This window comes from Oncorhynchus gorbuscha, linkage group LG07 (assembly GCF_021184085.1).
Source record: "Oncorhynchus gorbuscha isolate QuinsamMale2020 ecotype Even-year linkage group LG07, OgorEven_v1.0, whole genome shotgun sequence".
Classification (NCBI taxonomy): domain Eukaryota; kingdom Metazoa; phylum Chordata; class Actinopteri; order Salmoniformes; family Salmonidae; genus Oncorhynchus; species Oncorhynchus gorbuscha.
The window spans coordinates 25111025-25138333 of NC_060179.1; the positions used below are offsets into that span (position 1 = coordinate 25111025).

General features: G+C 40.6%; 3 protein-coding genes across 3 annotated transcripts; 2 read left to right on the forward strand and 1 right to left on the reverse strand.

The window, feature by feature from the left end:
- Nucleotides 1-421: 421 nt before the first annotated feature.
- Nucleotides 422-9746, reverse strand: LOC124039687 (probable polyketide synthase 1). The gene is made up of 6 exons (XM_046355916.1): nt 9574-9746; nt 8894-9047; nt 8504-8664; nt 8203-8409; nt 7543-7724; nt 422-7140 (listed from the first exon to the last, which is right to left on the reverse strand). Exons 1-6 carry the CDS (start codon nt 9629-9631, stop codon nt 1561-1563), a joined length of 6342 nt encoding a protein of 2113 aa, XP_046211872.1. The 5' UTR covers nt 9632-9746; the 3' UTR covers nt 422-1560.
- Nucleotides 9747-12172: 2426 nt separating this feature from the next.
- LOC124039160 (patched domain-containing protein 3-like) lies at nt 12173-15569 on the forward strand. Its single transcript, XM_046355060.1, has 4 exons — nt 12173-12836; nt 13073-13206; nt 13349-13494; nt 13757-15569. Exons 1-4 carry the CDS (start codon nt 12510-12512, stop codon nt 15277-15279), a joined length of 2130 nt encoding a protein of 709 aa, XP_046211016.1. The 5' UTR covers nt 12173-12509; the 3' UTR covers nt 15280-15569.
- Nucleotides 15570-16213: 644 nt separating this feature from the next.
- Nucleotides 16214-25793, forward strand: LOC124039688 (patched domain-containing protein 3-like). Its single transcript, XM_046355917.1, has 4 exons — nt 16214-17066; nt 17265-17392; nt 17630-17775; nt 23158-25793. The coding sequence occupies exons 1-4, from the start codon at nt 16374-16376 to the stop codon at nt 24888-24890; spliced, it is 2700 nt and encodes an 899-aa protein (XP_046211873.1). The 5' UTR covers nt 16214-16373; the 3' UTR covers nt 24891-25793.
- Nucleotides 25794-27309: the final 1516 nt, after the last annotated feature.

Consider the following 27309-nt stretch of genomic DNA (forward strand, 5'->3'; position numbering starts at 1 on the left):
GAGAGTGGTGACCCAGCCCCATCCCTCAGCTCTTTACTAAATCAGTGGCAGGATTGTCGCTTTGTTACTGTTTCAAATACAGACTTCCCCTTTAGGGGTATTTATCTACTTCAGATTTCATAATGAATTTCCACTGTATAGTGGCTTTCAAATAATATTTTCTACGTTTAAAAAAACAACATTCTAACTAAAACAGTTTTCTAAAATGATGCTATAATTTTTCTAAACACGTACAATTACAAAGGGCTGCCTTTAGCATCATGTCATTTCCTTGTTAAATGTGGTCTATTTTTCTATTATGATAGAGCATTAAAATATCTATCTACCAGGATGATTGTAAGTGTGTGTTTCCTTTCTGTCATTTTTATTTAGTTGGATACAGTAAATTATAAAAGTGATCAGATCAGGACAATTTGCAATATTTCTGTTTAATTGTTTATTAAAGACATGAACATAGATATTTTCCAGATCACTAAACCTCTGCTCCATTTTCAACATTCCAATCTTTAGTTTTGTAATATTTGACTGATATTTCATTGCTACTCCACCTGCTGCACACTACATAGATTATTGAACACAACCAGAATGAACAAGAATAGCATGAGATGAACAATTTTCTAACATTGACTATGATACTCAGAAAGGTTGAAATAAAAATGGCAGATTAAACTATAATCAAAACATAACAAAAGTTGATAATGTCAGGATAATACATATGTATTTTGTCAAAAATTTAAAATATATATTTGAAAGATTGTCAACGTTTTACCATGAAAGAAAAAGAGTGAAAATAATTCAGCCTGATATAGTAATTTTGTTTCGCAGAAGTATTTTGAACACTTGTCTTCTCTTGTAAATATCCCATATTATATTGCACCAGTTTTCCATAAATCATTTTTATTCAAGTAACAATGTATGCAGTATTGATATCTAATCATTCAAATAATATGAACATTTCTAAGGTTAGCCTTCTGTATGGCTAAACATCAAGACCAAATCAAGGTAAACTGAATGCAATGAAAGAGTGCTGACTGGGCAGTGCAGGCAAAAATGTATATATTTTTTCACACTAAGAGGTCGAAATAACACTGATATTGTCATAATGCCCTTTTAGTTCAGATTTTTTTTTAAATTGTGGGGGGGGTTAATTCCAGCCTGTTCAGGTGGGATGAAGTTTTTGGCCCATAGCATGACATCACAATCTGATCGGATTATTCCTACCAATGACCAGTCATATTTGATTTGCATATGTATTCTCCTACTTTGAAGGGGTAAGCAGTCTAGACGACCCTATCTGTCAATCAGGGCTGTGTATGTAAATATATTTACATTTGTATCAACACGCCTACACTATCTGACTGGGAATTTCAATGGCAAAAGGAGGATCAGGGAAATCAATGATTAAAACAATATTAATTGTCATGAAACAAACACACACAGTGATATATTAGACATACAGTGATTCAAAAAATGTAATCATAAAGACTGCATGGGGGCTTTAAATAATTCACATTTGATTGAATAATCTCATTTGATTGAATAATCAAATTTGATTGATCTCTAAAGTACAGTAGACATGTAACTTTCCTCCTCATTCTTTTCCATCAGATCCAAGGCAAGTTCATCACCAAGCTCAGATTCCTGGTTTGCACCCTCTTTTAGCATTGCTACCAAAGTAGACAGTGTGCTGTTGGGGTCCAGTAATTTAACCAGGGGAACATTTACACCCCTGTCTTGAAAGAGAAGATTCTGCAAAGTCATGGCTAGCATTGAGTCTATGCCTAATGCGGTGAGAGAAGAATCGTCATTCAGCTCATCATTCTCAACACCAAGCGTTTCCCTGAGCACCGACTTGACGTATTCACTTGGTGACATGGACACGGTAGTTTGGTCATATCCTGCAACTTCCCCTTTTTCTTTTGTTATCCCCTCATCCACCAGTGCGCCTAAACGTATGTTTAGGGAGGCATTATGAGCAAGAACATGACGCATCAGGTTTTTGAAACTGAACTTGCAGACAACTTGTTGTGGTCTGTTCAGCAGAAGGCATTGTTCTAGGCTCTCATGGATTTCTGCTACCCCCATGACCATCATCCCCTTTGCCGCCAGAAATCTTTGGAAATGGTCTTTGTCCAGCAAGAGACCAAGGTTCAAAGCTCCCCAGCTGATGGACTGTCCTGCAAGTCCAATGTTTCGCCTGTACTGACAGAATGTGTCCAAGAAGGAGTTGGCTGCACAATAGTTTGTTTGTGCTGCATTGCCAATAAAGGCAGAGATGGAGGAGTAACACACAAAGTAATCTAACTTGCAGAGTTTTGTGGCGTGATGCAGATTCAGAGCTCCATTCACTTTGGGCTTCAGGACTTTCTCATAGAGAGATTTGTCAAGTTTTTCAATCAGGCCATCATGCAGGACGACGGCGCTGTGGAAGACCCCTCTGATTGGACAAGAGGGGAAACGTTCCTTAATCGCAATAACGGTATTCACTACTTGTGCAGAGATTGAAACATCACACTGCAAGCTGACAACTGTGGCGCCAGACTGACTCTCAATGTTACTTATCTCCTGCTGTAAGTCGGTCGAGGGACTGCTTCTGGAAAGAATGACAATATACCCTCCTCCTCGCTGTGCAACAAACTTCACTGTTTCAAACCCTAGTCCAGTTAGACCACCTGTGACAATGTATACAGAGTTTTTCTGGAAAAGCTGGTTTGGTTTAGGCAACAACTTAATGTTGGACAGTGTGCCTACGGAATCATCTTTACTCAGTGCCACAAAAGGCAGGGTTTTTGAGCTGAAGTATGATTCAGACTCTTCAACAGGCAGGAAGTCAATGCTACCGGATGACACTCTCTGAAAGATGGTGGTTTCGAAATCTAAAGACTTCTTGTCCAAATGCATTGATTTGAGCCAACGGTAAATGTGAGACTTCTCTGCTCTGATAGATCCCTTTTCCAATGCGCTAGACATTTGAACAGTCTGAATGCGAACATTGTCATTGCCACATCTGAAGCCATTTCGTGAGATGGAGGATTGCCACTCATTTTCACATACAGCAACAATGTGTCTCACACCGGAAACATTGCATGCTTTTTCAAACTGAGATTTGTCAAATGGAGGTAAAAAGACAAATGCATCAAGCTTGTTCACATTTTGAAGCTGATCACTAAACTGTGGCAGAACAATGTTATTCCATCCTGATTTGGTTGCAGTTTGGGCTAAGACCTTTGTCAAACTTGAGTCAGGAACGGATGAGATGATGCCCATCCTCTGTTGTTTGACTTTGGGTAATGCACGATGCAAGACTTCCCATGCAAGTACAAAGTAGGACACACAGGGTGCCTCCTTCAGAAATGTGAGCCTCTTTGTCTTGTAGCACGCTGCTTCAGGAATCACAATCTTAGAAGATGCAGCAGTCGGATAACATGAAACTACATGCTCCCCCACTTTCAGTTTGCTCACCTCTTTCCCTACAGCTGTGACAGTGCCACTGAAGTCTAGAGCGAAAAGCTGGTGGTCCTGAGATGTGTGTTTGTTCCAGTACATTGTCGGGCCATAGTTCATGTCAGAGACACTGACCGGAAAGTAGTCAGAAGAATGAACACAAATCTTACTGAGCTGAATCTCAACTGAATTCTCCTCAATGTTCTTATGCTCAACATCACAAGGAATGGCAGACAAGCTAGTCATGCTGTATGGGTTAGCAGTCTGAAGGATGAACTCCTCAGACTTCAAAGAGTGGACATTTTCCTGTGAGTTGTCACTGCTTTCAGTGGGAGTGTGCACTAAGTAAGGTTTTAGAATCTGTCCATCTTTCACCACCAATTCTGGGTATTGGCTGCATGGGAATGAATCAAGAACCTGAGACAGAGCTCTGATGTCCTCTGTAGAGACCGAGCTGATGTCAATCAGCTGGAAGGAAAGATCTGACATTTCTGCAGCACATGATCTAGTCATGCCTGAGAGGGCAAAGCCTGCGCTGATGCGGTCCACTGTGTTCTCTGCTGACCGGTAGGTTATTGCTCTGATGGAATTTGGAAATTTCATAGCCTTCAGTTCCAGGACTATTTGTCTGAACATCTCACAGCAGTTTACCATGTTCTCCAGGATAGCCTCTGTTTCGTGGGAGGTAACATTGTCATTGCTCCACACAAACAAGATTTCTGCAAAGCTTTTCAAGTCTGAGATTTTGAATTTTGACAACAGTGCTTTGAATCCACGGCTCAAGAGATCATTGGCATGTGTGAAAGAGATGTATTGCGACTGTGAGCTCAAATTGTTTTGCATGGCTTCAGATACACCCATCTGGTCAGCGAAAACCAATGTCTTGGGTTTATTAATGGGCTTGTAGTCATCAGACACAACACTGAAGTCATTGTGGAAGAAGTACTCTTCAACAACATTAGATTGGCTCCCAAGATACTTGACTATGACATGCTTCAGTTCAACCAAGACCCGACCTGCTTTGTCGGTGAAACAGCCAGATACTTCGAAATGGTCGGCTGCAACATTTGCGGCTCTCAAATAAAGAACCATTTCAGGCTGCAGGGGTTCGTGAACAGTCAAACTGCCTATTTCTGCAGGGAAGCCAGGCCTTGCCATGAATGCATTCACTATTGTGATTGGAGTCAGTTGTAGCAAGTAGTCTAGCACTACAGGGTGAATGCAGAAATCATGCAACTGAGGCAGTAGTTCTTCAGGGACAGTAACAACAGAGGTGGCTTCCATCAAGTCTGCACCATAGTGCACATCTCCCCTGTTTCTGAAAACAGAACCATACTGAAACCCTCTCTTACTTAGGTAATCATAAAAGTAATCAGTACTCATAGTTGATGTGCATCGCTTGTAAACTGAGTCTAGAGAGATGTACTGTTCCTCAGCCAACCTCCCTTGCTTGCATGATATGCTGCCTGATGCATACGTTGCTGTAGGAGATTGTATTTTAAACGTTGTCTCGTTTTCAAAGTGATCCAGTTTGACACTCATCTCAGGAGAATTTGGTGCAATGAGAAATGGACTCTGAAAACTGACACTGAGTTGCAGCATGTTGAGTGGCACCTTTGATTTGGAACTGGCCATGAAGGCAGCCAAACCCAACTCAGCGTAGAGGGCACCAGGGACAATGGCAACATCATTGTTTCTATGGTCCTGCAGGTAAGCCACTGAGGCTGAGGTCAGATCACAACTGAAGGTTTTTCCATCATTGCCTGTCTGAGTTAACACAGGATGACTGCCCGATGTACCTTTCTGTGCTGCCTCAAAGATGACATCTTTCTTCACACAATCGAACTGATACCTTGGGGTAGGTGTTGGGGATGTCTCACAACCTCTGTAGAACTTGTCCCAATCTACCTGAACCCCCAACTCAAACAGTTTGGACACAGTGTCCAGCATTGTCTCATGGTCTTTATTTTGCTGCACTGACGTGAGCACTTGTGTCTCATTTCCCAGAGTCTCCTGGATGTTCCTTTGTAGAGCCCTTCTAGGGCCTATCTCTACAAAGACCACATTCTTCTTGTCTTTGGTTGCTGATCTCACTGCCTGTTCAAATGAAACAGGCTCTCGAATGTTCCTGGCCCAGTATTTGCCTGTGCTAAAGTCTGGCTGCTCTACTGCCTTTCCTGTCACTGTGGAGAACAATTCTGTCTCAACATGATTCACCTGTAAAGAGCCAATACTGTCCTCTATTTGAGAGAGGATGGGATCCATCATCTGGCTGTGGTATGCAGCAGGGACATCCAGAACATGGAGGAACAAATTCTTACTGTTGACTGAACTGCTTAGCTTTTGATACAGACTGTCTATAGCATCAGCATCACCTGAAAGGGTGCAGGACTGTGGGCTGTTGGAGGCAGCCAGGCAAACCTTATTTAAGTAGGAGGGAAGGAGGTTCAAGACCTCTGACACGGCCATGTTACTGACCACAAGCATTTTCCCTCCTGTGACTTTATTCTGCAGAGTACTGCGGAAGTAAATCACCTTCACTGCATCCTCAAGGGACAGCAGACCAGAGCAGTGGGCAGCAGCAACCTCTCCAACAGAGTGGCCAAGAATTGCATCTGGTTTGATGCCCCAGTGCTTGAAGAGACTGGCAATGCCAACCTGAATGGCAAAGAGGAGGGGCTGGACAACATCTGGTTTTGAGAAGTCGTCATCAACTGATGCACTTTCCAGTCTCTCTGTGATGGACATTCTTTGGTACATTTGAAAAAGTGCCTCAACCTCCTTGATCTTTTCTCTGAACACTGGTTCCTGTTTCAGGAGCTGCTTGCACATGCCTTGGTAGGCCACACCATTCCCACAGAAAACATACACTAACTTTGGATCTAGTTTGGAGGGGGCAATCTTTTTGTTCAAAGCAGATTTCAGCTGGTTTCTCAGATCAACCAGAGAGGATGTTGTGAATGCCTTCCTGTATTTATGTTTCATGTGGCTTCTTCTACAGGCTGATGTATATGACAGACCCTGGAGTTCCACTGTTTTGTTTCCACTTATCTGTTCAGCTGTGTCCTGTACCATCATGGTAAGGGATTTTTCTGAGGCTGCTGAGAGGATAAAATACTCATAAGACCTTTCAACCCTGGCTGTTTGGGTGTGAGAGTTGTTGTACTGTTTGACAATTGTGTGGGCATTTGTGCCTCCAAAACCAAAATTATTGATCCCTGCAATCCGTTCGACCGAGCCTGCATTTCCCCACTTTTCTGCTTTAGTGGGAACTTTTATGTTTAAGGCTTTAGCGTCTATACTGGCACTGTCCTCAGAGTAGAACAGTGAAGGGACAATGGTTTCATGCTTCATCATTAGTAGTACCTTGATTAGACCTGCCACTCCAGCTGCAGATTCTGTGTGTCCAATGTTGCCTTTCACAGAGCCGATGCAGAGTGTTTCTGAACCTGGAGGTCTGGCTTTGGCAATGACTTTGGAGATGCTGCCTGCTTCTATGGGATCCCCCACTGGAGTTCCAGTCCCATGAGCCTCTATGTACTGGACAGTGGACAGGTCAGACTGTGAATAGATGCTGCGGAGAAGCTCCTCTTGCTGGACCATGGATGGCTTGGTGATTGGAGAGACTGTGCGGCCATCTTGGTTTACTGCAGTTTTGCTTATGATGCCCCATACATGGTCAAAGTCTTTCAATGCCTGTAAAAGATTAGAAGTTCAACGTAACATGTTTTATAGGCCAGGGTCTGTGCCAAACTTTTACTGCAGGGAACTGTTGGGCTCCACCCTAAATGGCTCTTGGTGCGTCAAATTGTACAGTACATGCAGATCTGCAAATAAAACTGTCAAGTAAAGTCATACAATTAGAAACACGAGCTTGTCTATTGCAGTCTAAGTCAAATGGGTGACAAGGGATGGTAAATACAGTGTATTTAATATGTTAGTCGTATTCTAGAAGTTTTGACAAAGTTAAAGTGAAAGTCAATGCATCAAATACTTCCAGACACATTGTATAGCCAACTGTTCTAAATGTTTGGCCAGTTTAAATATGTTTGAACTGTACTGCAAAGAGTGAAAACTAAATCAATGTTAAGAACTCACTTGTTTCAGTGTCTTCAGCAGAATAATCCCGCAGCCCTCTCCTCTGCCATAGCCATCTGCTCTGCTGGAGAAAGGTTTGCTGGTGCCTTCAGGGGAAATCATCTTTGCCTTGCTGAGAGCGACAAAGACTTGTGGCTCTATGATACAGCTGACACCGCCACAGAGAGCCATTTCACAGTCACCTGGTAGGACAATTTTTTTTAAATATAATTACAGGTGGCACTTTTTCATGGAGCTGAAACTGGGCTAATAGTCAAACATATGATTCTAACTTTTGCTTTATTGTTTTGGAAATGTCCCTCTGGGCACAATTCATAGGTAACAGGGGTAGTGTGCATGAAATCTAGGTTACATATTAAAAGAAGCAATATAAAATAATCTAGCAATCTATAAAAAATATATATATAAAAAAAATATATATATATATATAATTTAACTAGACAAGTCAGATAGGAACAAATTCTTATTTACAATGACGGCCTACCCCCGGCCAACACTGGGCCAATTGTGTGCTGCTTATGGAACTCCCAATCAATACCGGATTCGAAACCAGGGACTGTAGTGACGCCTCTTGCACTGAGATGCTGCGCCACTCAGGAGCCCATAATTATGAATGATAGTAAAGCAATTATTTTACGCACAATTTGACAAGAGTTTTACCTTGTTTTATGGCTTGACAAGCAAAGTGCAGAGCCACAAGAGATGATGAGCAGGCGCTGTCTATGGCAACTGATGGACCAGTGAGGTTGAAGGTGTAGGATATCCGGTTGGCTGCAATACTCATGGCTTTACCAGTGCCACTCCAATGGTTAGTCAAGCCTGGATTGTACTGGGCAGTTGTGAGATCGTAGTCTCTGTTCATTAGTCCTAAAGAGTTTCATAGAGAATTGAATGTGATATTAGTATCAATCATGGTATCACGAATCACAACTTCACACTTATCTGTAAAGAAATATATTACCTAGGTAAACTCCAGTTCTAGTTCCGCTAGCTTTCTCCATTGGCATCCCAGCATTCTCTAGTGCCCTATAGGTGCAGTGCAGCAAGAGTTTCTGCTGAGGGTCCATGTAGTCGGCCTCAGCATCGGTGACACCAAAAAACCTCAGGTCGAGTTCGTTAAAGCTAAGAATCAAAACATTAACCAGTCAACCAGAGTGGAAAATATTCAATACCACAAATGCAATCAGAAGCTGGGAATTCAGGGACAAGAGCATTTGTTGGTCAACTACACATTACCAGGAATATAATTCTACAATATACCGTAGTATAGCATCTTTGATTATTAAATTATGAGGAACCGTAGCAGTGCAACAACAAAAAATGGTGAGGGTCAGGGAAACGTCATACTAACCCGTCTATGAGAGCAGCTTTACTGGTGTGAGACTTTCCAGGTTTGCTGTTGTCAGCATCATACCAGTATGTACTGTTAAACCTCTCGTTAGGGATTGGCAATGCGCAGTTCTTTCCTTCCAGAAGAACCTTCCAGAAATTGTCAAGCCCCTGACCTGGAATTGAATATGTGTTGTATCAGAATGGGAAATACATTGGAATTGTTTTAACAAATCTATATATGTATATATATATATATTTTTTTTTAACAAAATGTTTTTCATAACAATGTATATCGTTTCTGAATCAAATTTCATCAAAAGCTTGTCTACAAATAAAACATAACAAATTATAGCTATAGCTCTCTTGGAAAAGAGAATGAGAAAAAAACCTGTATAAATAAAGATAAAATATATACATATATTTTTTAAAGATGTTAAAGTTTTTTGAACTATTATTTTTAAATATCATGGTCAGTCCTTGCATCCATAGCTATGTCTTGTAATTTGAGAGTGGTTACATTTCTCCAGGCCCATCCCGCAGCTTTTCACCAATACAGAAGCAGGGCAGCCGCTTTGTTATTGTTTCTACTGCAGATTCTAGCTTTAAAGTGATTGAAATTATAAACTGAAATTAATTACAATACTTGAGAGAACTAGCAAAAAAGGTTCATCATCACAAAAAAAAGGTTAACTGTCAAACCTCCAGGGAAGCTGCATCCAATGCCAACCACTGCAATGGCTCCCTCTTCCTCCTCCATCCTGGCTGTCTGTCACACCAGCTGGACACTGAAATGCATGCGCTTGTTCCTTAACTTCAAGTGTAAACTCAGCTCAGGTAGAAGGTGCTCGATTTGCCTCCTGTTCCTTTGGCCCGTTGTCTCACCTTTATTGTATTTATATGCGTAAGGACTGATAGCAGCCCTCTAAGGAAATGCTGATTCAGTTCCACAGAAATACCAAAGTGCAATCACTGCTCACAATGAAAGCCAGGGGATGAATGAGTTATTAATTTTGTTAAACAGTTCTTTGGTAGTTTGGTAACATTATTCAGATTTTATCACACAGGTTTTCCATTTTCAGATACAGTTCCTCATTACTCTTAACCTTTCCTGGAAAGTCATCTCATCGTTCACAATAGTACACTCTACTCTAAGTCGCTCTATAAGAGGGTCTGCTAAAAATGACTTAAATGTACACTACAGTTCAAAAATTTGGGGTCACTTACAAATGTCCTTGTTTTGGAAAGAAAAGTCCATTAAAATAAAGGCAAATTGATCAAAAATACAGTGTAGACATTGCTAATGTTGTAAATGACTATTGTAGCTGGAAACAGCAAATTATTTTATGGAATATATACATTTATGGAATATATACTGGCAGCTTCATTAAATAATACCCGCAAAACATCAGTCTCAACGTCAACAATGAAGAGGCGACTCCAGGATGCTGGCCTTCTAGGCAGGGTCCCTCTGTCCAGTGTCTGTGTTATTTTTCCCATCTTAACCTTTTCTTTTTATTGGCCAGTCTGAGATATGGCTTTTTCTTTGCAACTCTGCCTAGAAGACCAGCATCCCAGAGTCGCCTCTTCACTCTTGGCTTTGAGACTGTTGTTTTGTGGGTACTATTTAATGAAGCTGCCAGTTGAGGACTTGTGAGGCGTCTGTTTCTCAAACTAGACACTCGAATGTACTTGTCTAATTTCTCAGTTGTGCACCAGGGCCTCCCACTCCTTTTTCTATTCTGGTTAGCGCCAGTTTGCGCTGTTCTGTGAAAGGAGTAGTACACAGCGTTGTACGAGAGCTTCAGTTTCTTGGCAATGTCTCGCATGGAATAGCCTTAATTTCTCAGAACAAGAATAGACTGATGAGTTTCAGAAGAAAGGTCCTTGTGTTTGGCCATTTTGAGCCTGTAATCCAACCCACAAATGCTGATGCTCCAGATACTCAACTAGTCTAAATAGTTTTATTGCTTATTTAATCAACACAACAGTTTTCAGCAGTGCTAACATAATTGCAAAATGGTTTTCTAATGATCAATTAGCATTTTAAAATTATGAACTTAGCTAACACAATGTGCCAATGGGCCTCTGTACGCCTATGTAGATATTCCATTAAAAATCTGCCGTTTCCAGCTACAATAGTAATTTAAAACATTAACAATGTCTACACTGTATTTCTAATCAATTTGATGTTATTTTATTGGACAAAAAATGTACTTTTCTTTAAAAAATAAGGACATTTCTAAGTGACCCCAAACTTTTGAACGGTAGTGTAAAATGACAATTACGTTTGTTTGAGAAACGGATTATCCAGCCACATTTGTTCAAAAGAGCTTATCTGAGATCCATTTTTCCTTTTCCTGATATAGAATATGTTAATTACGTTTAGAAACTAAAATATTTGGGGTGTAGTCAAGAACCATAAAAACTGAAACAGTTTGTCAAAATGATAGGAAACCAGAACTGTCACTGTAATGATCGAATGAGTCCTTACTAATTAGCTGATCATTCCATTCTCCACGAACCATTAGTAGTGTTGGTGATAATATGGGTGGTACTATTTTGTACTGAGGAGAGAGACATTTGCTGAGGGCATGGAAAACTCAAGGTGAGGTGATAGGGTGACAATCTGCCAGTACCTGACTTGCATGGTAGCCAATTTGAGTTTTACTGCTTTAATATAATGCATCAGAGGAACAGTGCATTCCGCTATGGTCATACATTTTACCGGTTTTAAAACACACAAGACACAACTTCCCGTGATAATAAGTTTCATGCTGATCATCAGAAAATGGGTACTATCTGTTCGTAAGAATCCATGATCACATTAGTATGTACTGCAGATTCCAACATCCTGATAAACATCCTAGTAAACCCATCCTGAGTCCTACCTTTTCAACTGGGGACATGCACCAACAAAGCTTATTTTCATGGCTCACATAGCCATAGACTATAGGCCTAGTCCATGGAAGATGACAGCAAATGATATAAGCAGTAACACATCAGGTTTAATAGTTAATGATTGGCCTGGTCATTTTCACAGGTGCTCTTTACAGTTAGAACATGTTTCCATGACGACAAGTTCCTCTTTTTGAATGTGTATTTTAAGGTTGCAGCTCACAAAATAGCTGCCAGTTAGGGAGGGATTCCATTTGAAGCACCTGTGCTCATTGCAAGGTCCTTACAGGTCTTTTTCTCGACTATACATACAAAATAATACATTTTGATAATAACTTCTTTAAATCTTAACCGGTGACCATGCCTTCGTGTCACACAGACTGCATTGAAAAATCAGTGTCAAATTGGTTTCATAAACTTGGAGGTTTTGTTGGGAGAAATCCATGGTGGTTTCTACTTGTCCCTTTGTTCATCTCTGCGGGGCTTGGGGCAGGATTTTACTTCCTTGAAGAGAGAGAGGCGCATGGCATAGAGGACCAGTTTTTCCAAAGGACGGGCCTGCAAAACAGGAGAGACATTTTGTCAAAGAACATTTTCCTCAGAATGATTCAGAGTTCTCTCGTTTGCGGCTGTATAACGAGGGGAGCTATGGGTCTTTCATCGCTGTTTCAAAGTCATCCGATATCTTGAGTGAGAAGGCATTTGAGGAGATCATATATTTAGATGGAACTGTTAGAGAGATGGTAGGCCAAAAAGGAAAAACCTATGAAAAACTTTGTGCCATGAAAGGTAACAGGTGCTTTTCAAATGACCTGTTAGATATCATTAATGGCACAGCTAGTACAATTAAGAAGGCAAACTTGACCTTTCCTTATCATAATTCAACATCAAACACCATCTTTTTGGGGACAGAACTTGGTGGAGTAGTTTTGAATTCAAGTATCATCGTTAGTGCAAAGGCTGTTCGACTCTTCTACTTTCTCAGAGAAAACAACGAGGCAGAAAATGATGATTGGCTACATGGGTTTACTCAAGTGTTTTCCAACTTGTCAGATGAATTGAATAAGGTAAGTACAGTTTATTATATTTTACAGATTCAGAACTGTCTGGGCATACTGCCAGGTTTGGTAAAATATTTTTGTCCATATGCACAGAAGTGGCTTTACGCATTTGAGCCATATATAATTATAGTGCTCATATTCACTGAAATATAAAAATGAATGTTTTGTAAAATAATCTGTTCCTTAATGTAACCCTCTAAAGTTTTCACTTAGTCTCACAGTTCTTGCATTTGTTTTTATAGCGGCAGATTCAAGTTTCACACTTCACATCTAATTCTAGAGAGGAGGAGTTTAAGGAAAACTCCAAATCTGTGATTCCTCTCTTCTCCGTCACATACTTCCTGGCCATAAGTTTTTCAATTATATCTTGCTTGAGGTAATTTGATGTCTTACGTGTCATCTTTTCAATGAATCAAAATCAGCAAATGTGTGCACCATGTTAAAACACTAATTTAACTTACTATTTATAATTTCTACGTGTGATGTTGCGTACAAAGTAAGAATATTTTCATCTACAGGTTGGACTGTGTGAGGAACAAGGTGTGGGTGGCCATCTTTGGTGCTCTATCTGCAGGCCTAGCTGTGCTGTCCAGTTTCGGGTTGTTGCTGCTCTGTGGAATGCCCTTTGCCATGACTGTTGCAACGGCTCCTTTCTTAATACTGGGTCAGGTTTATTATCAGATTCCTTTAGATAGTAATCTTAACAACCCACTACCATGTTTTTGTCAGTCACAAGACTACGTAGACGGTAACACTTAAGTTGCCCTTATACCTATGTAACTACACAGTAATAACTGTATTAACAACGTTGTATTAACATGTAGTAACATTGTAACTAATGAAGTTTGGTGATATTTATTACAATGGCAATTCCCTCTAATGATCTATGATCTACTGATGTTCAATATACTCTATGTTGATCGCAGGAATTGGTGTTGACGACATGTTCATCATGATTTCCTGCTGGCAGCAGACTCAAGTTCATGACAACGTAGAGGACCGTATGGCAGCTACATACAAAGAGGCAGCTGTCTCTATCACCATCACAACACTAACTGATGCCCTGGCCTTCTATATTGGTCTGTTAACTCCCTTTCGTTCTGTACAATCCTTTTGTATGTATACTGGCACAGCTGTCCTGTTCTGTTACTTGTACAATATTACCTTCTTTGGTGCATTTATGGCATTGAATGGGAGTCGTGAAAAGGGTAACAGACACTGGCTGACATGCATGAAGGTTCCAGAACCAGAGGATAGTCCTGAAAAGTACAATATCTGCTGTGTAGGAGGAGCTTATGACCAGGAAACGGGAAAAGAGGAAGTTATGCCCATTAACAACTTCTTTAAGATGTACTATGGGCCATTTCTAACAAATACTTGGACCAAGGTGTTTGTGATCCTGCTCTATGCTGGATATTTGGGCTCAAGTATCTATGGTTGCTTCCAAATACAAGAAGGCATAGACCTTAAAAACCTAGCAGCTGATAGCTCATATGTGGGTAGCTATTACGATAATGAGGACCAATACTTTTCAGAGTATGGTCCAAATGTTATGGTTGTTCTGACTGACAGTAAGTTTCAATATTGGGACCAAACTGCTCGAAAGCGTCTTCATACTTGTCTTGAACGTTTTGAGAGTCTAACGTTGGATGGTCGATCATTGGTTGCTAAAGATATGACTCTTTCTTGGCTTAATGAATATGTGAAAGTTATAAATCCAAATAACAAAACCATTTTCATGGATAGTTTACCTGCATTTTTACAACGATCAGACTTCAGACAAGATGTGAATATTTCAAACAAAGTCATAATTGCCTCGCGAATGTTTATTCAGACAATCAACGTCAGTACAGCTGTTGATGAAAAGAACATGTTGAATAAGCTTCGAGAGACGGCTAATGGTTGTTCAGAAAAGTTGGTTGTTTACCACCCAGCTTTCATATACTTTGACCAGTATGCAGTCATTGTTAGTAATACCATCCAAAACATTGTAGTCGCCACTCTTGCCATGCTGGTGATCTCCCTCATGTTGATCCCCAACCCCATATGTTCTCTGTGGGTGACCTTTGCTATTGCCTCTGTCATAGTGGGTGTTGCTGGTTTCATGGCATTATGGGATGTCAATCTAGACTCTGTATCCATGATCAATCTTGTCATCTGCATTGGTTTCTCAGTGGATTTTTCTGCTCACATTTCCTATGCTTTTGTCTCTAGCAAAGAGGTCACTGCTAATAAGAAGGCTGTAGATGCTGTCTATCACTTGGGGTATCCCATCATACAGGGAGCTGTGTCTACTATTTTAGGAGTGGTGGTGCTGTCTGCTGCTGAGAGCTACATCTTCAGAACCTTCTTTAAGATCATGTTCTTGGTCATTTTGTTTGGGGTACTTCATGGCATTGTTTTCATCCCTGTTTTTCTGACCTTCTTTGGCATATGCAATTTTAATTGACCAAGATTCACACAGAACACACTAATCGTGGTTGAAAGAGTTGGTAGAATAGTAGTTAAATTGTTTTAATGAACTGACTTTTTCGCTTACTTCTAATCTTGTGATTATTGCATACTTTGCTTTTATGGTGTCAAAATATGTATTTTTATGAGTCATCTTTTAGTTTTTATGTTTTTTGAATCATTTTATAAATAGTTTGTAATGTAAATGCTGTGTTGATTGTTACTACAGTGTGCTTATATTTATCTTTGTCGTAATTGTGTTTTAAAAAACGAATAAAATTATCTTAAATTATATATTGACTTTTAAATATTTATTCAAACAGCAGATGCTCTCGGTTGTCATTATGACCACATCAATAATGGGAATTATTATTATGGTTAGTAACAGTGCAGAATTTCATACTAAACTTATGATGTCATCTATTTATCTGTTCACCTATTCTAGAGAAACCCACTCTTCATAAACTTTTCAAATGAACCTGTGCGTCAGTGTTCATCAATCTAACAATCAATCATTGCCTGGCAATCAGTTTTACTTCCTTCATCTTCAGAATAATTTGGGGGGGATACCTCGTCAGTTGTACAACTGAATGCCTTCAACTGAAATGTGTCTTCCACATTTAACCCAACCCCTCTGTATCTGAGAGGTGCGTGGGGCTATCTTAATCAACATCCACGTCTTCGGCGCCCGGGGAACAGTGGGAACGACTGAATTTTACCTTGTCAGCTCGGGGATTTAAGTAACCTTTCGGTTACCAGCCCAAAGCTCTAATCGCTTGACTAATGGATGGACTATTATAAGGAAACCCAGAGAAGTACCTTCCATAGCTACAATAAGTAAACTGGATAGGTAACCACCTTATTTGTTAATATGTAACCATATGTATTGCCCTGACGCAGTCATCGTGGTTGTTAAAAGCTCACATCCAGTGCTGCCAGATCTATTGCTGATTAGAGCTCTTCAGAGGAAAGTTATCATGTTGCTATGTTCAGATGAAGTATAGTTTATGGCTGTGATGTCAACAGAGATGCAGATATATTTCAAGCCAAGTTTTTTTTTCTCATGGTACGACTTGAAAAAGAGAATATAAAATGGCTAGGTGCAAAACGGACTGCGTTGAAAAGCCTATAGCTAGGGGATTTGAAATACTTGGGGGCTTTGTTGGTAGACACCCCTGGTGGTTTTTGATTCTTCCCATGTTCATTTCTGCGGGTCTTGGCGGAGGATTTTACTTCCTTGAGGACAGAGAAGCAAATGGCATTGAAGAGATGTTTACTCCTATGGATGGACCTGCCAAACATGAACGACAAGTAGTCAAACAGTACTTTCCACAGAGTGATAGTAACTTCTCTCGTTTGCGACTCTATACTGAAGGGACCTTTGCATCTCTCATAATTGTGACGCCTGGACAAAATATCCTCACATTTACTGCTTTAAAAAACATATTTGAAATGGACAGAAATGTAACAAACATGAGAATTGGTGCATTCGCTTTTAAAGATCTATGTGTTGAGAAAGGTGGTGGGTGTGTGTCAAATGCAATCTTTGATATTGTAAAAACTCCTAGCGATGTCAACACAGCAACGATTAACTACCCATATAATGGCACAATTTTCATTGCATCTGAAATTGGTGGCGTGAAACTGAAAAGTGGATTAACTCAAATTGAAAGCGCAGAGGCAATTAGACTATTTTACTTCTTAAAAGAAGACAACCAAACTATAAATTCCATGTGGCTAAATAAGTTTATAGAGGCTGCTTCCAAGATGAAAAAAGAAGAAGGCGTGAGTACTCTGTTTTAGAGATGAAACAAATTTTTTAAATGGTCAACTTGTGTATGATGGGTGTCTTTTCACCAAGTGACCTGCAGAATTGATCACACTCCACATTAAGCTCCATGGTGATTTGATTATTTGAATATCTTGAGTTGTTTTACTGATATGTTAACTGGATATCTGATATTTGTGTATTTGTCTTTGCAGATGACAATATCTTACTTTACATCCATATCAAGGGATGAAGAGTTTGAGAAGAGCTCTGACTCAATCATTCCTCTCTTCTCATTGACATATGCCCTGGCCATCAATTTTTCTATCATATCTTGTTTGAGGTATGTTTTGTAACTTTTACATTTCAATACCATTCAAAATGATCAGTCAACATAGGACACCTCAATTGAAAATCATAATAACAGTGTTCATTGGGTCTATCTGAAGCTAGATTTGGGTCCCAAATCAGGCTAATCCACAATGTGACTGCATTACTGCTTTTAAGGCATATCAGAGAGCACTAGGCCTACTTATCGGCATTTACCTACAGGGACGAATGTTGTGTTTTTCTTCCCTAGGTTGGACTGTGTGAGGAACAAGGTGTGGGTGGCAACCTTTGGTGTCCTCTCAGCTGGTATGGCAGTGCTGTCCAGTTTTGGGTTGTTGCTGTACTGTGGGATGCCCTTCGCTATGACTGTGGCAACAGCCCCATTCCTGATTCTGGGTAAGCTTACAAACTCTCATTGTTATACAATAAACCCAGTTCTTAATTTGAGCCGGTGTGGTGATACTAAGGATTTGTCACCACAGATGGTTTGTTTACGTAACAGGTTAGGAAAACTAATGTAGCAGGTAAGGATAATTAACATGGCAGGTTAGGTGAATTAACATGGTAGGTTAGGAGAACTAACACAGCAAGTTGGGTGAATTAACGTAGCAGGTTAGGAGAATGAGGTTAAGGTTAGGAAAACGGTTAGGTTTCGCTAGAATGCTACAGTTGTCAATGACGTGGCCACTAGACAGAGCTGTAAGCCTACTCCATATAGCCACAATGGTAGAAACGTAAACAAACCATCTGTGGCACAAATCATCTATCATAACATCGGCCCGGGCTTATGGTTTGCGCAACATTGTAACTAGCCTATGTTAAATTGAGACCAACGCATACTCCTTGCTGTGTTGAGAGAGAGAAGCGTGCCTGTGTCACTCACAGAACTAGAATGAGATTAACTTTCTATGATCGCTCTCCCTCTCTCTGCTCTGATAGACATGAGTCTGCAACATGTATCTCTCAGTGTAGCACTCAGTGTAGCACTTCATCATTCATTTCCTTATAGAATCATAGCCGCAGGAAGTGTGCTGGAAATGCACCCCTGATAAATTGAAATACATTTGACAAAGTTATAGAATTACTAATGTCTGTTCAGGAAGAAATGTAATAAATTATAATACTACTAATACTACAATACCGGTAGTATTAATAGTAATACTAATAATAGTAACAATAGTGGTAATATTAGTAATACTATAGAGTAAAACTACAGAATACTACTAACCGGACTATAATTTAGCCATAGAGGAGCAATAGCTTCTTTTTAAAAATAGCTTAGCTGTGAATTGTGTGTAGGCCAATCACAAGGCATAGCCTACATTCAGGAACGCACGGCAAATCTGTCAGTGAACAGCATACAGCCTAAACAGGCCTTTCGCAATATTTCAAATACAATTGCAGGAAAACACAGGTTGGAAAGAAAATTGCTCCTGCTGAAAAGAGAAGACATTAATCTGTCTGTAGGCTACTAAAATATTTTAGCACCTTCCAAATAGGCCTATTGAGCAAACAGTAGCCTAGGTACAAAGCTAAACAAGATGAGGATCCCCATTGGGCACACACTGGTTGAATCAACATTGTTTTAACAGAATTTGTCTACATATTGTGACGTGGAATCAACATGGAAAAAACATTGGATTTGAAAAAAGTAATCAACCAGTACTGTTTTCATCTAATTTCAACCAGTGTTGTAAACATTGAAAATTCCACAAAAATCTTTTTCATTCTATATTCAATGGTTGAAATTATGTAGAATTTATAGATTTGACATTTTATTTGAATAAACATCATTGTTTCAATGTCATGCTGTCAACCTAAACAACGAGGTATATTGAAATGAAACGTGAAGCCACAATCCAATGATTTCTGCCTGAACATTGACTCCTACTGGTACATTTAAGTGCGGCAGGTAACCTAGCGGTTAGAGCGTTGGGCCATGAACCAAAAGGTTTGAATCCCTGAGCTGACAAGATTTTTATCTTTGGATATTGTCTTGTATATGAAGGATGGCTGGTTGATTTCACATTGAATTATATACATATTATAAGAACATACATATTCACATCTCCAACCCAACTAGTAATCTAAGTTGAAGAATAGGACTAGATAAAATCACATTTTGGGTTGAGACGGAGACGTGAATCCAACATATCAATCATTATTCTGAAAAACTGGATATTGAATTGTGAACACAACCAAATATCAACATTTAAAAGAGATGTATCTTCTGTTTGGATAGTGTACTGTATATTATTAATAACATATGAAATATTCAAAGGTAAAAGTGTATTGTTATTAATATCTTGAATTTGGGATCTTATTTATAGGGCTAATAGTAACTACTTCTAAACTTCCAAATATCCAATGAAGCTTTACTATTTTAATGATGGTGTACTTTGAGCAAATCAGATGTCAATGTAGCCTACGAAAACCCATCCAAACCCAGCTTGATCAATTATGACAAAAACAATGAGTATTTGTTTCCCTAAGAGTTGTGCAAGTTTGGTAGAGTTGTATGGAAAATGATTCACAGTTGTAATGGCTGCCATTCGTGCTTCCACCGAGTGTTAACTCTGGGGGTGTGAAGACATACGCAATCAATCTTCTTTCAAATGTATATATTTTATGTTCTATAGGTTCTCTAGATCGGTAAGATCCCTAGAATTTTAAGACAGCAAATTGAAGAAAGTGCAAGGAATGTTTAGACTTTGACTATTTAATATAGGATGAAAACGATTTTTTAAGTTTGCATCATTTTAAACTCAATTTCAACATAAGTGGGATGCCATCCCAGTAAGTAATATTTCAACATCTCCAGTGCCCACTTGATTGCTAGACATTCTTTCTCCACAGTGGAATATATTTGTTCCCGTAGCAACAGCTTCCGGCTAATGTATATGACTGGGTGTTCCTCGTCTTCTTGTAGCTGTGATAGGACGGCACCCACCCCTGTTTCGGACGCATCGGTCTGTACCACCAGTGGTTTGGAGAAGTCCGGGGTCACCAGCACGGGTCCAGAACACAGGGCTCCCTTTAGGTCCTGGAAGGCTTTCTCCGTATCCTCGGTCCATGTCACCTGGGTGAGCAGACGTCTCCTGGTCAGATCTGTCAGAGGGCTGGCTAGAGAGTCAAGTGGGGGATACATCTCCAGTAGTAACTAGTCAACCCCACAAACGTGCGGATCTGCTTCTTGGTGAGGTGGCGGGGCCAGTCCCGAATCACCTCCACTTTCTTTACCTGGGGTTTTACACATCCCCTCCCGATCGTGTACCCCAGGTACTCAGCCTCCCGTAGGCTAAGCCGCCATTTCCTTGGGTTGGCAGTTAGCCCTGCCCCCCGTAACACCTTGCAATACCGTGTTCACCTGGTTTAGATGGGTCTCCCGCTCGCTCCCATGGATTACAATATCATCGAGGCAGGCCGCCGCGTACTCGCGATGGGGACGGAGAACCCAGTCCATCAACCTCTGGAAGGTGGCCGGGGCCCCATGCAACCCCAAGGTCAGCTTCCTGTAGTGTAACAGCCCGTCAGGGGTGACAAAAGCAGTTTTGTCCCTAGCCTCGGGAGTTAAGGGCCCCTGTCAATAACCCTTCGTCAGGTCGAGCGTGCTGATAAACCGGGAGGTCCCTATCCGTTCTATTAGTTCATCAATTCGGGGCATGGGGTAGGCGTCGAACTTTGAGATTTCATTTCACTTTCTAAAATCATTACACAAGTGAATGGTGCTGTCTGGTTTCGGCACGAACGCTATGGGGCGGCGCCACTCACTATTCGACTCTTTGATGATTTCAGCTTCCAACATCATTTTTACATCGGTCCTGACGGCCTTTCTCCTTGCTTCTGGTATGCGGTAGGGTCTCAACTTCACCCTTTTCCCGGGTTTGGTGATGATGCTGTGCCAGATCGGTGTGTCCCGATTCACTGGAGAACACATCCTGGTTCCGGGCCGAACAACTCCGTCAGCTCATGCTTCTGTGCTTGCCTCAGCTGCTCCCCCAGTGGCACCTCAACCGGCTTGGCCTTCTTCGGGGGAATAGAGTAGACTACATCACATGCATTCCATTTATTAACAAATTCACATGGTAAATTTCTGATTTTTTATTTAAATAATAATTGTGTCCTTCAAACTTTGCTTTCCTAAAAGAATCGTCCATTTGCAGCAATTACAGCCTGCCGACCTTTGGCATTCTAGTTGTCAATTTGTTGAGGTAATCTGAAGAGATTTCACCCCATGCTTCCTGAAGCACCTCCCACAAGTTGGATTGGCTTGATGGGCACTTCTTACGTACCATAAGGTCAAGCTGTTCCCACATCAGCTCAATAGGGTTGAGATCCGGTGACTGTGCTGGCCACTCCATTGTAGACAGAATACCAGCTGACTGCTTCTTCCCTAAATAGTTCAAGCATAGTTTGGAGCTGTGCTTGGGTCATTGTCCTGTTGTAGGAGGAAATTGGCTCCAATTAAGCGCTGTCCACAGGATATGGGAGGGCGTTGCAAAATGGAGTGATAGCCTTCCTTCTTCAAGATCCCTTTTACCCTGTACAAATCTCCCACTTTTACCACCACCAAAGCACCCCACGACCATCACATTGCCTCCACCATGCTTGACAGATGGTGTCAAGCACTCCTCTAGCATCTTTTCATTTTTTCTGATGCTCCAAATACTCAACTAGTCTAAAGAAGGCCAGTTTTGCTTCTTTAATCAACACAACAGTTTTCAGCTGTGCTAACATGATTGCAAAAGTATTTTCTAAAGATCAGTTAGCCTTTTAAAATTATTCACTTGGATTATCTAACACAATGTGCCATTGGAACACGGGAGTGATGGTTGCTGATAATGGGCGTCTGTATGCCTATGTAGATATTCCATTAAAAATATATTCCATTATATTCCATATTCCAAAAAATATTCCATTAAAAATCTATCGTTTCCAGCTACAATAGTCATTTACAAAATTGACAATGTCTACACTGTATTTCTGATCAATTTGATGTTATTTTAATGGACCGTTTTTTTTGTGCTTTTCTTTAAAAAACAAGGACATTTCTAAGTGACTTTTGAATGGTAATGTAGATAGTTCTTCTGATGATTATGTTGCAACTGAATTGATGTAACAACCTGATAGTCAGGTTAAATCAATGTATTGAATTTGAAGTTTTACCCTAATTTCAATGTTTACAACGCTGGTTGAAATGAGATGAAATAGTACTGGTTGATTACTTTTTTCAAATCCCACATATTTTTACACGTTGATTCCATGTCACAATACGTTGACGAATTGCGTTGAAACGACGTTGATTCAACCAGTGTGTGCCCAGTGGGATAGGTTTTTGGTATGAGCGCATCGGCCATCGCTGGTGAGTGAGCTGCACATCATTGTGTGAGTGAGTCAGTGAAACTGGAAAGCTTTTTCAGGACTATATTATTCAAGATGAGGGTGTTTTTTTATTGATCTCAGTTTGCCAGTATCAAAGTAGCCTGTCATTTCCATCCTTTGTTTGGCATTACAAATATTCTGCTAAAGTCTCCAGTCATGTTAAATTATTTAGAATTGGATGAAATCCGTTTATTAAAGGCTAATTCTTTTCCCGGACTTTATACGCTAAAAAAGTTGCCCACATGTGCAATTTCTGTAAGCGCCTCTACTCTACTGCTCTTTACGAAAATGCAATGATATGCATGCAATGTTTTATTTTACAATAAATAACTACTTATGCATTCCGGTACCTCACTTTCTGTTCCAGCACCTCCCTATTTACCACTTTCTCCACAGGAATTGGTGTTGACGACATGTTCATCATGATTTCCTGCTGGCAGCAGACTCAAGTTCACGACAACGTAGAGGACCGTATGGCAGCTACATACAAAGAGGCAGCTGTCTCTATCACCATCACAACACTAACTGATGCCCTGGCCTTCTATATTGGTCTGTTAACTCCCTTTCGTTCTGTACAATCCTTTTGTATGTATACTGGCACAGCTGTCCTGTTCTGTTACTTGTACAATATTACCTTCTTTGGTGCATTTCTGGCATTGAATGGGAGTCGTGAAAAGGGTAACAGACACTGGCTGACATGCATGAAGGTTCCAGAACCAGAGGAGAACTCTAAAAAGTACAATTCCTGCTGTGTAGGAGGAGCTTATGATCATGAAACGGGAAAAGAGGAGCCAATGCCCATTAACAACTTCTTTAAGATGTACTATGGGCCATTTCTAACAAATACTTGGACCAAGGTGTTTGTGATCCTGCTCTATGCTGGATATTTGGGCTCAAGTATCTATGGTTGCTTCCAAATACAAGAAGGCATAGACCTTAAAAACCTAGCAGCTGATAGCTCATATGTGGGTAGCTATTACGATAATGAGGACCAATACTTTTCAGAGTATGGTCCAAATGTTATGGTTGTTGTGACTGACAGTAAGTTTCAATATTGGGATCAAACTGCTCGAAAGTGTCTTCATACTTGTCTTGAACGTTTTGAGAGTCTAACGTTGGATGGTCGATCATTGGTTGCTAAAGATATGACTCTTTCTTGGCTTAATGAATATGTGAAAGTTATAAATCCAAATAACAAAACCATTTTCATGGATAGTTTACCTGCATTTTTACAACGATCAGACTTCAGACAAGATGTGAATATTTCAAACAAAGTCATAATTGCCTCGCGAATGTTTATTCAGACAATCAACGTCAGTACAGCTGTTGATGAAAAGAACATGTTGAATAAGCTTCGAGAGACGGCTAATGGTTGTTCAGAAAAGTTGGTTGTTTACCACCCAGCTTTCATATACTTTGACCAGTATGCAGTCATTGTTAGTAATACCATCCAAAACATTGTAGTCGCCACTCTTGCCATGCTGGTGATCTCCCTCATGTTGATCCCCAACCCCATATGTTCTCTGTGGGTGACCTTTGCTATTGCCTCTGTCATAGTGGGTGTTGCTGGTTTCATGGCATTATGGGATGTCAATCTAGACTCTGTATCCATGATCAATCTTGTCATCTGCATTGGTTTCTCAGTGGATTTTTCTGCTCACATTTCCTATGCTTTTGTCGCTAGCAAAGAGGTCACTGCTAATAAGAAGGCTGTAGATGCTGTCTATCACTTGGGGTATCCCATCATACAGGGAGCTGTGTCTACTATTTTAGGAGTGGTGGTGCTGTCTGCTGCTGAGAGCTACATCTTCAGAACCTTCTTTAAGATCATGTTCTTGGTCATTTTGTTTGGGGCGGTCCATGGTGTGGTGTTTATCCCAGTGTTTCTGACCTTCTTTGGAATCTGCGGAGGCAAAGTCAGTGATAAAACTGATGATGGTAGGTCTAACACCTTGTCTCAAAGTGGTCACATGTGGGTCACCCAAACCACAGGTGATTTCAACATGAACAATATGCATGCATTAAGGGCTGTAGCAGCTAATTCACATGTATGGGCAATCAGTTCTAACCAAAGCTCTCACAACGGGAAAACTAATAGTGCTTATGAAAACATTGAAGACTGCCCCTAAAACTGTTGTCTTGAGATTTACAAGGCATTTCCACTGTACCTGTTTTTATGGAATTAATTCAATATTAAAGGTAGAACAAATGGGTTAAAACTGTAGAAATAACGTTTACAAGAGAGAATAACCTATTTTGGTCAAGTGTAAATGAACAGATATTCATGTTTACCTTTGTTTTATTTCATTCAGCTCCATGCTGATGGGACCTGTACAGTAGTTCAGACCAAATGTTAATTGTCACATTCGCCGAATACAACAACAATGCCCTTAACCGACAATGCGGTTTTAAGAAAATCCCTAAATAAGTAAGAAATAATAATAACAAATAATTAAAGAGCAGCAGTTAATAACAATAGCAGGGCTATATACAAGGGATACCGGCACAGAGTCAATATGTCAATGTGCGGGGGTCACCGGTGTCGAGGTACATGTACATTATGTAACTACATTATGTAGGTAGAGTTATTAAAGTGGCTATGCATAGATAATAACGGAGAGTAGCAGCAGCATGGGGGAGGGGAAATGCAAATAGTCTAGGTAGTCATTTGATTAGCTGTTCAGGAGTCAGGAGTCTTATGGCTTATGGCTTATGGCTTGTAGAAGCTATTTAGAAGCCTCTTGGACCTAGACTTGGTGCTCAGGTACCACTTGCCGTTCTGTAGCAGAGAGAACAGTCTATGACTAGGGTGGCTGGAGTCTTTGACAATTTTTAGGGCCTTCCTCTGACACCACCTGGTATAGAGGTCCTGGCGAGCAGGAGGCTTGGCCAGGTGATGTTCTAGGCCGTACGCATTACCCTCTGTAGCGCCTTGTGGTCGGAGGCAGAGAAGTTTCCATACCAGGCAGTGATGCAACCCATCAGGATGCTCTCGATGGTGCAGCTGTAAAACCTTTTGAGGATCTGAGGACCCATGCCAAATCTTTCAGTCTCCTGAGGGGCAATAGGTTTTGTCATGCCTTCTTCACGACTGTCTTGGTGTGCTTGGACCATTTTAGTTTGTTGGTGATGTGGACACCAAGGAACTTGAAACTCTCAACCTGCTCCACTACAGCCCCATCGATGAGAATGGGGGTGTGCTCAGTCTTCCTTTTCCTGTAGTCCACAATCATCTCCTTTGTCTTGATCACATTGGGGGAGAGGTTGTTGTCCTTGCACCATACAGTCAGGTCTCTGACCTCCTCCCTATAGGCTGTCTCATCGTTGTCGGTGATCAGGCACTGTTGTGTCATCAGCAAACTTAATTACATTTACATTTAAGTCATTTAGCAGACGCTCTTATCCAGAGCGACTTACAAATTGGTGCATTCACCTTATGACATCCAGTGGAACAGCCACTTTACAATAGTGCATCTAAATATTTTAAGGGGGGGAGGGGGGGTGAGAAGGATTACTAATGATATTATTATTAATGATGGTGTTGGAGTCGTGCCTGGCCATGCAGTCATGAGTGAACAGGGAGTACAGGAGGGGACTGACCACGCACCTCTGAGGGGCCCCTGTGTTGAGAATCATTGTGGCGGATGTGTTGTTACCTACCCTTAACACCTGGGGGCAGCCCGTCAGGAAGTCTAGGATCCAGTTGCAGAGGGAGGTGTTTAGTCCCAAGGTTCTTAGCTTAGTGATGAGCTTTGAGGGCACTATGTTGTTGAACACTGAGCTGTAGTCAATGAATAGCATTCTCACATAGGTGTTCCTTTTGTACATCCTTTTCAGTCTTCAAAGGATGTACATTCCCATTATTCCACACACAGGTTCTTTTACAGAGGCTTTTTTTAAATATCTTGTGTCGTTTTGATTTTAAGTGATTTTATGTGTAAATATATGCAAAATATGCATCCGTCATACATGTGAAGTGTTCTTTAAATAATTCCATGAAATGACAATATTTTGATGAACTGATCTGTAAAAAGCAATGTGTTGAAAAACAGATTCTCATAATATGCAAATCAGTGCACATTTAAGGACAGTTTGCCTAATTTGCATATTTTTATTTTAAAATAAATACAATTTGTAATACAATAATATCTTGTATTTATGTATACTTTCAACTGGTAAAGTTTCAGTCTGATGAGAGTAAAGGAATAAAGAATCCCTATTAGTCTGTGGTGCCTGGCCTTTAAGGTCTTACTCACATTGGCTGCGGAGAGAGTGATCACACAGTCATCCGGAACAGCTGATGCTCTCATGCATGTTTCACTGTTACTTGCCTCGAAGCAAGCATAGATGTTATTTAGCTCCTCTGGTAGGCTCATGTCACTGGGCAGCTCTCGGCTGTGCTTCCCTTTGTAGTCTGTAATAGTTTGCAAGCCCTGCCACATCCAACGAGCATCAGAGCCGGTGTTGTACGATTCGATCTTAGTCCTGTATTGATGCTTTGCCTGTTTTATGGTTCGTCAGAGGGCATAGCGGGATTTCTTATAAGCT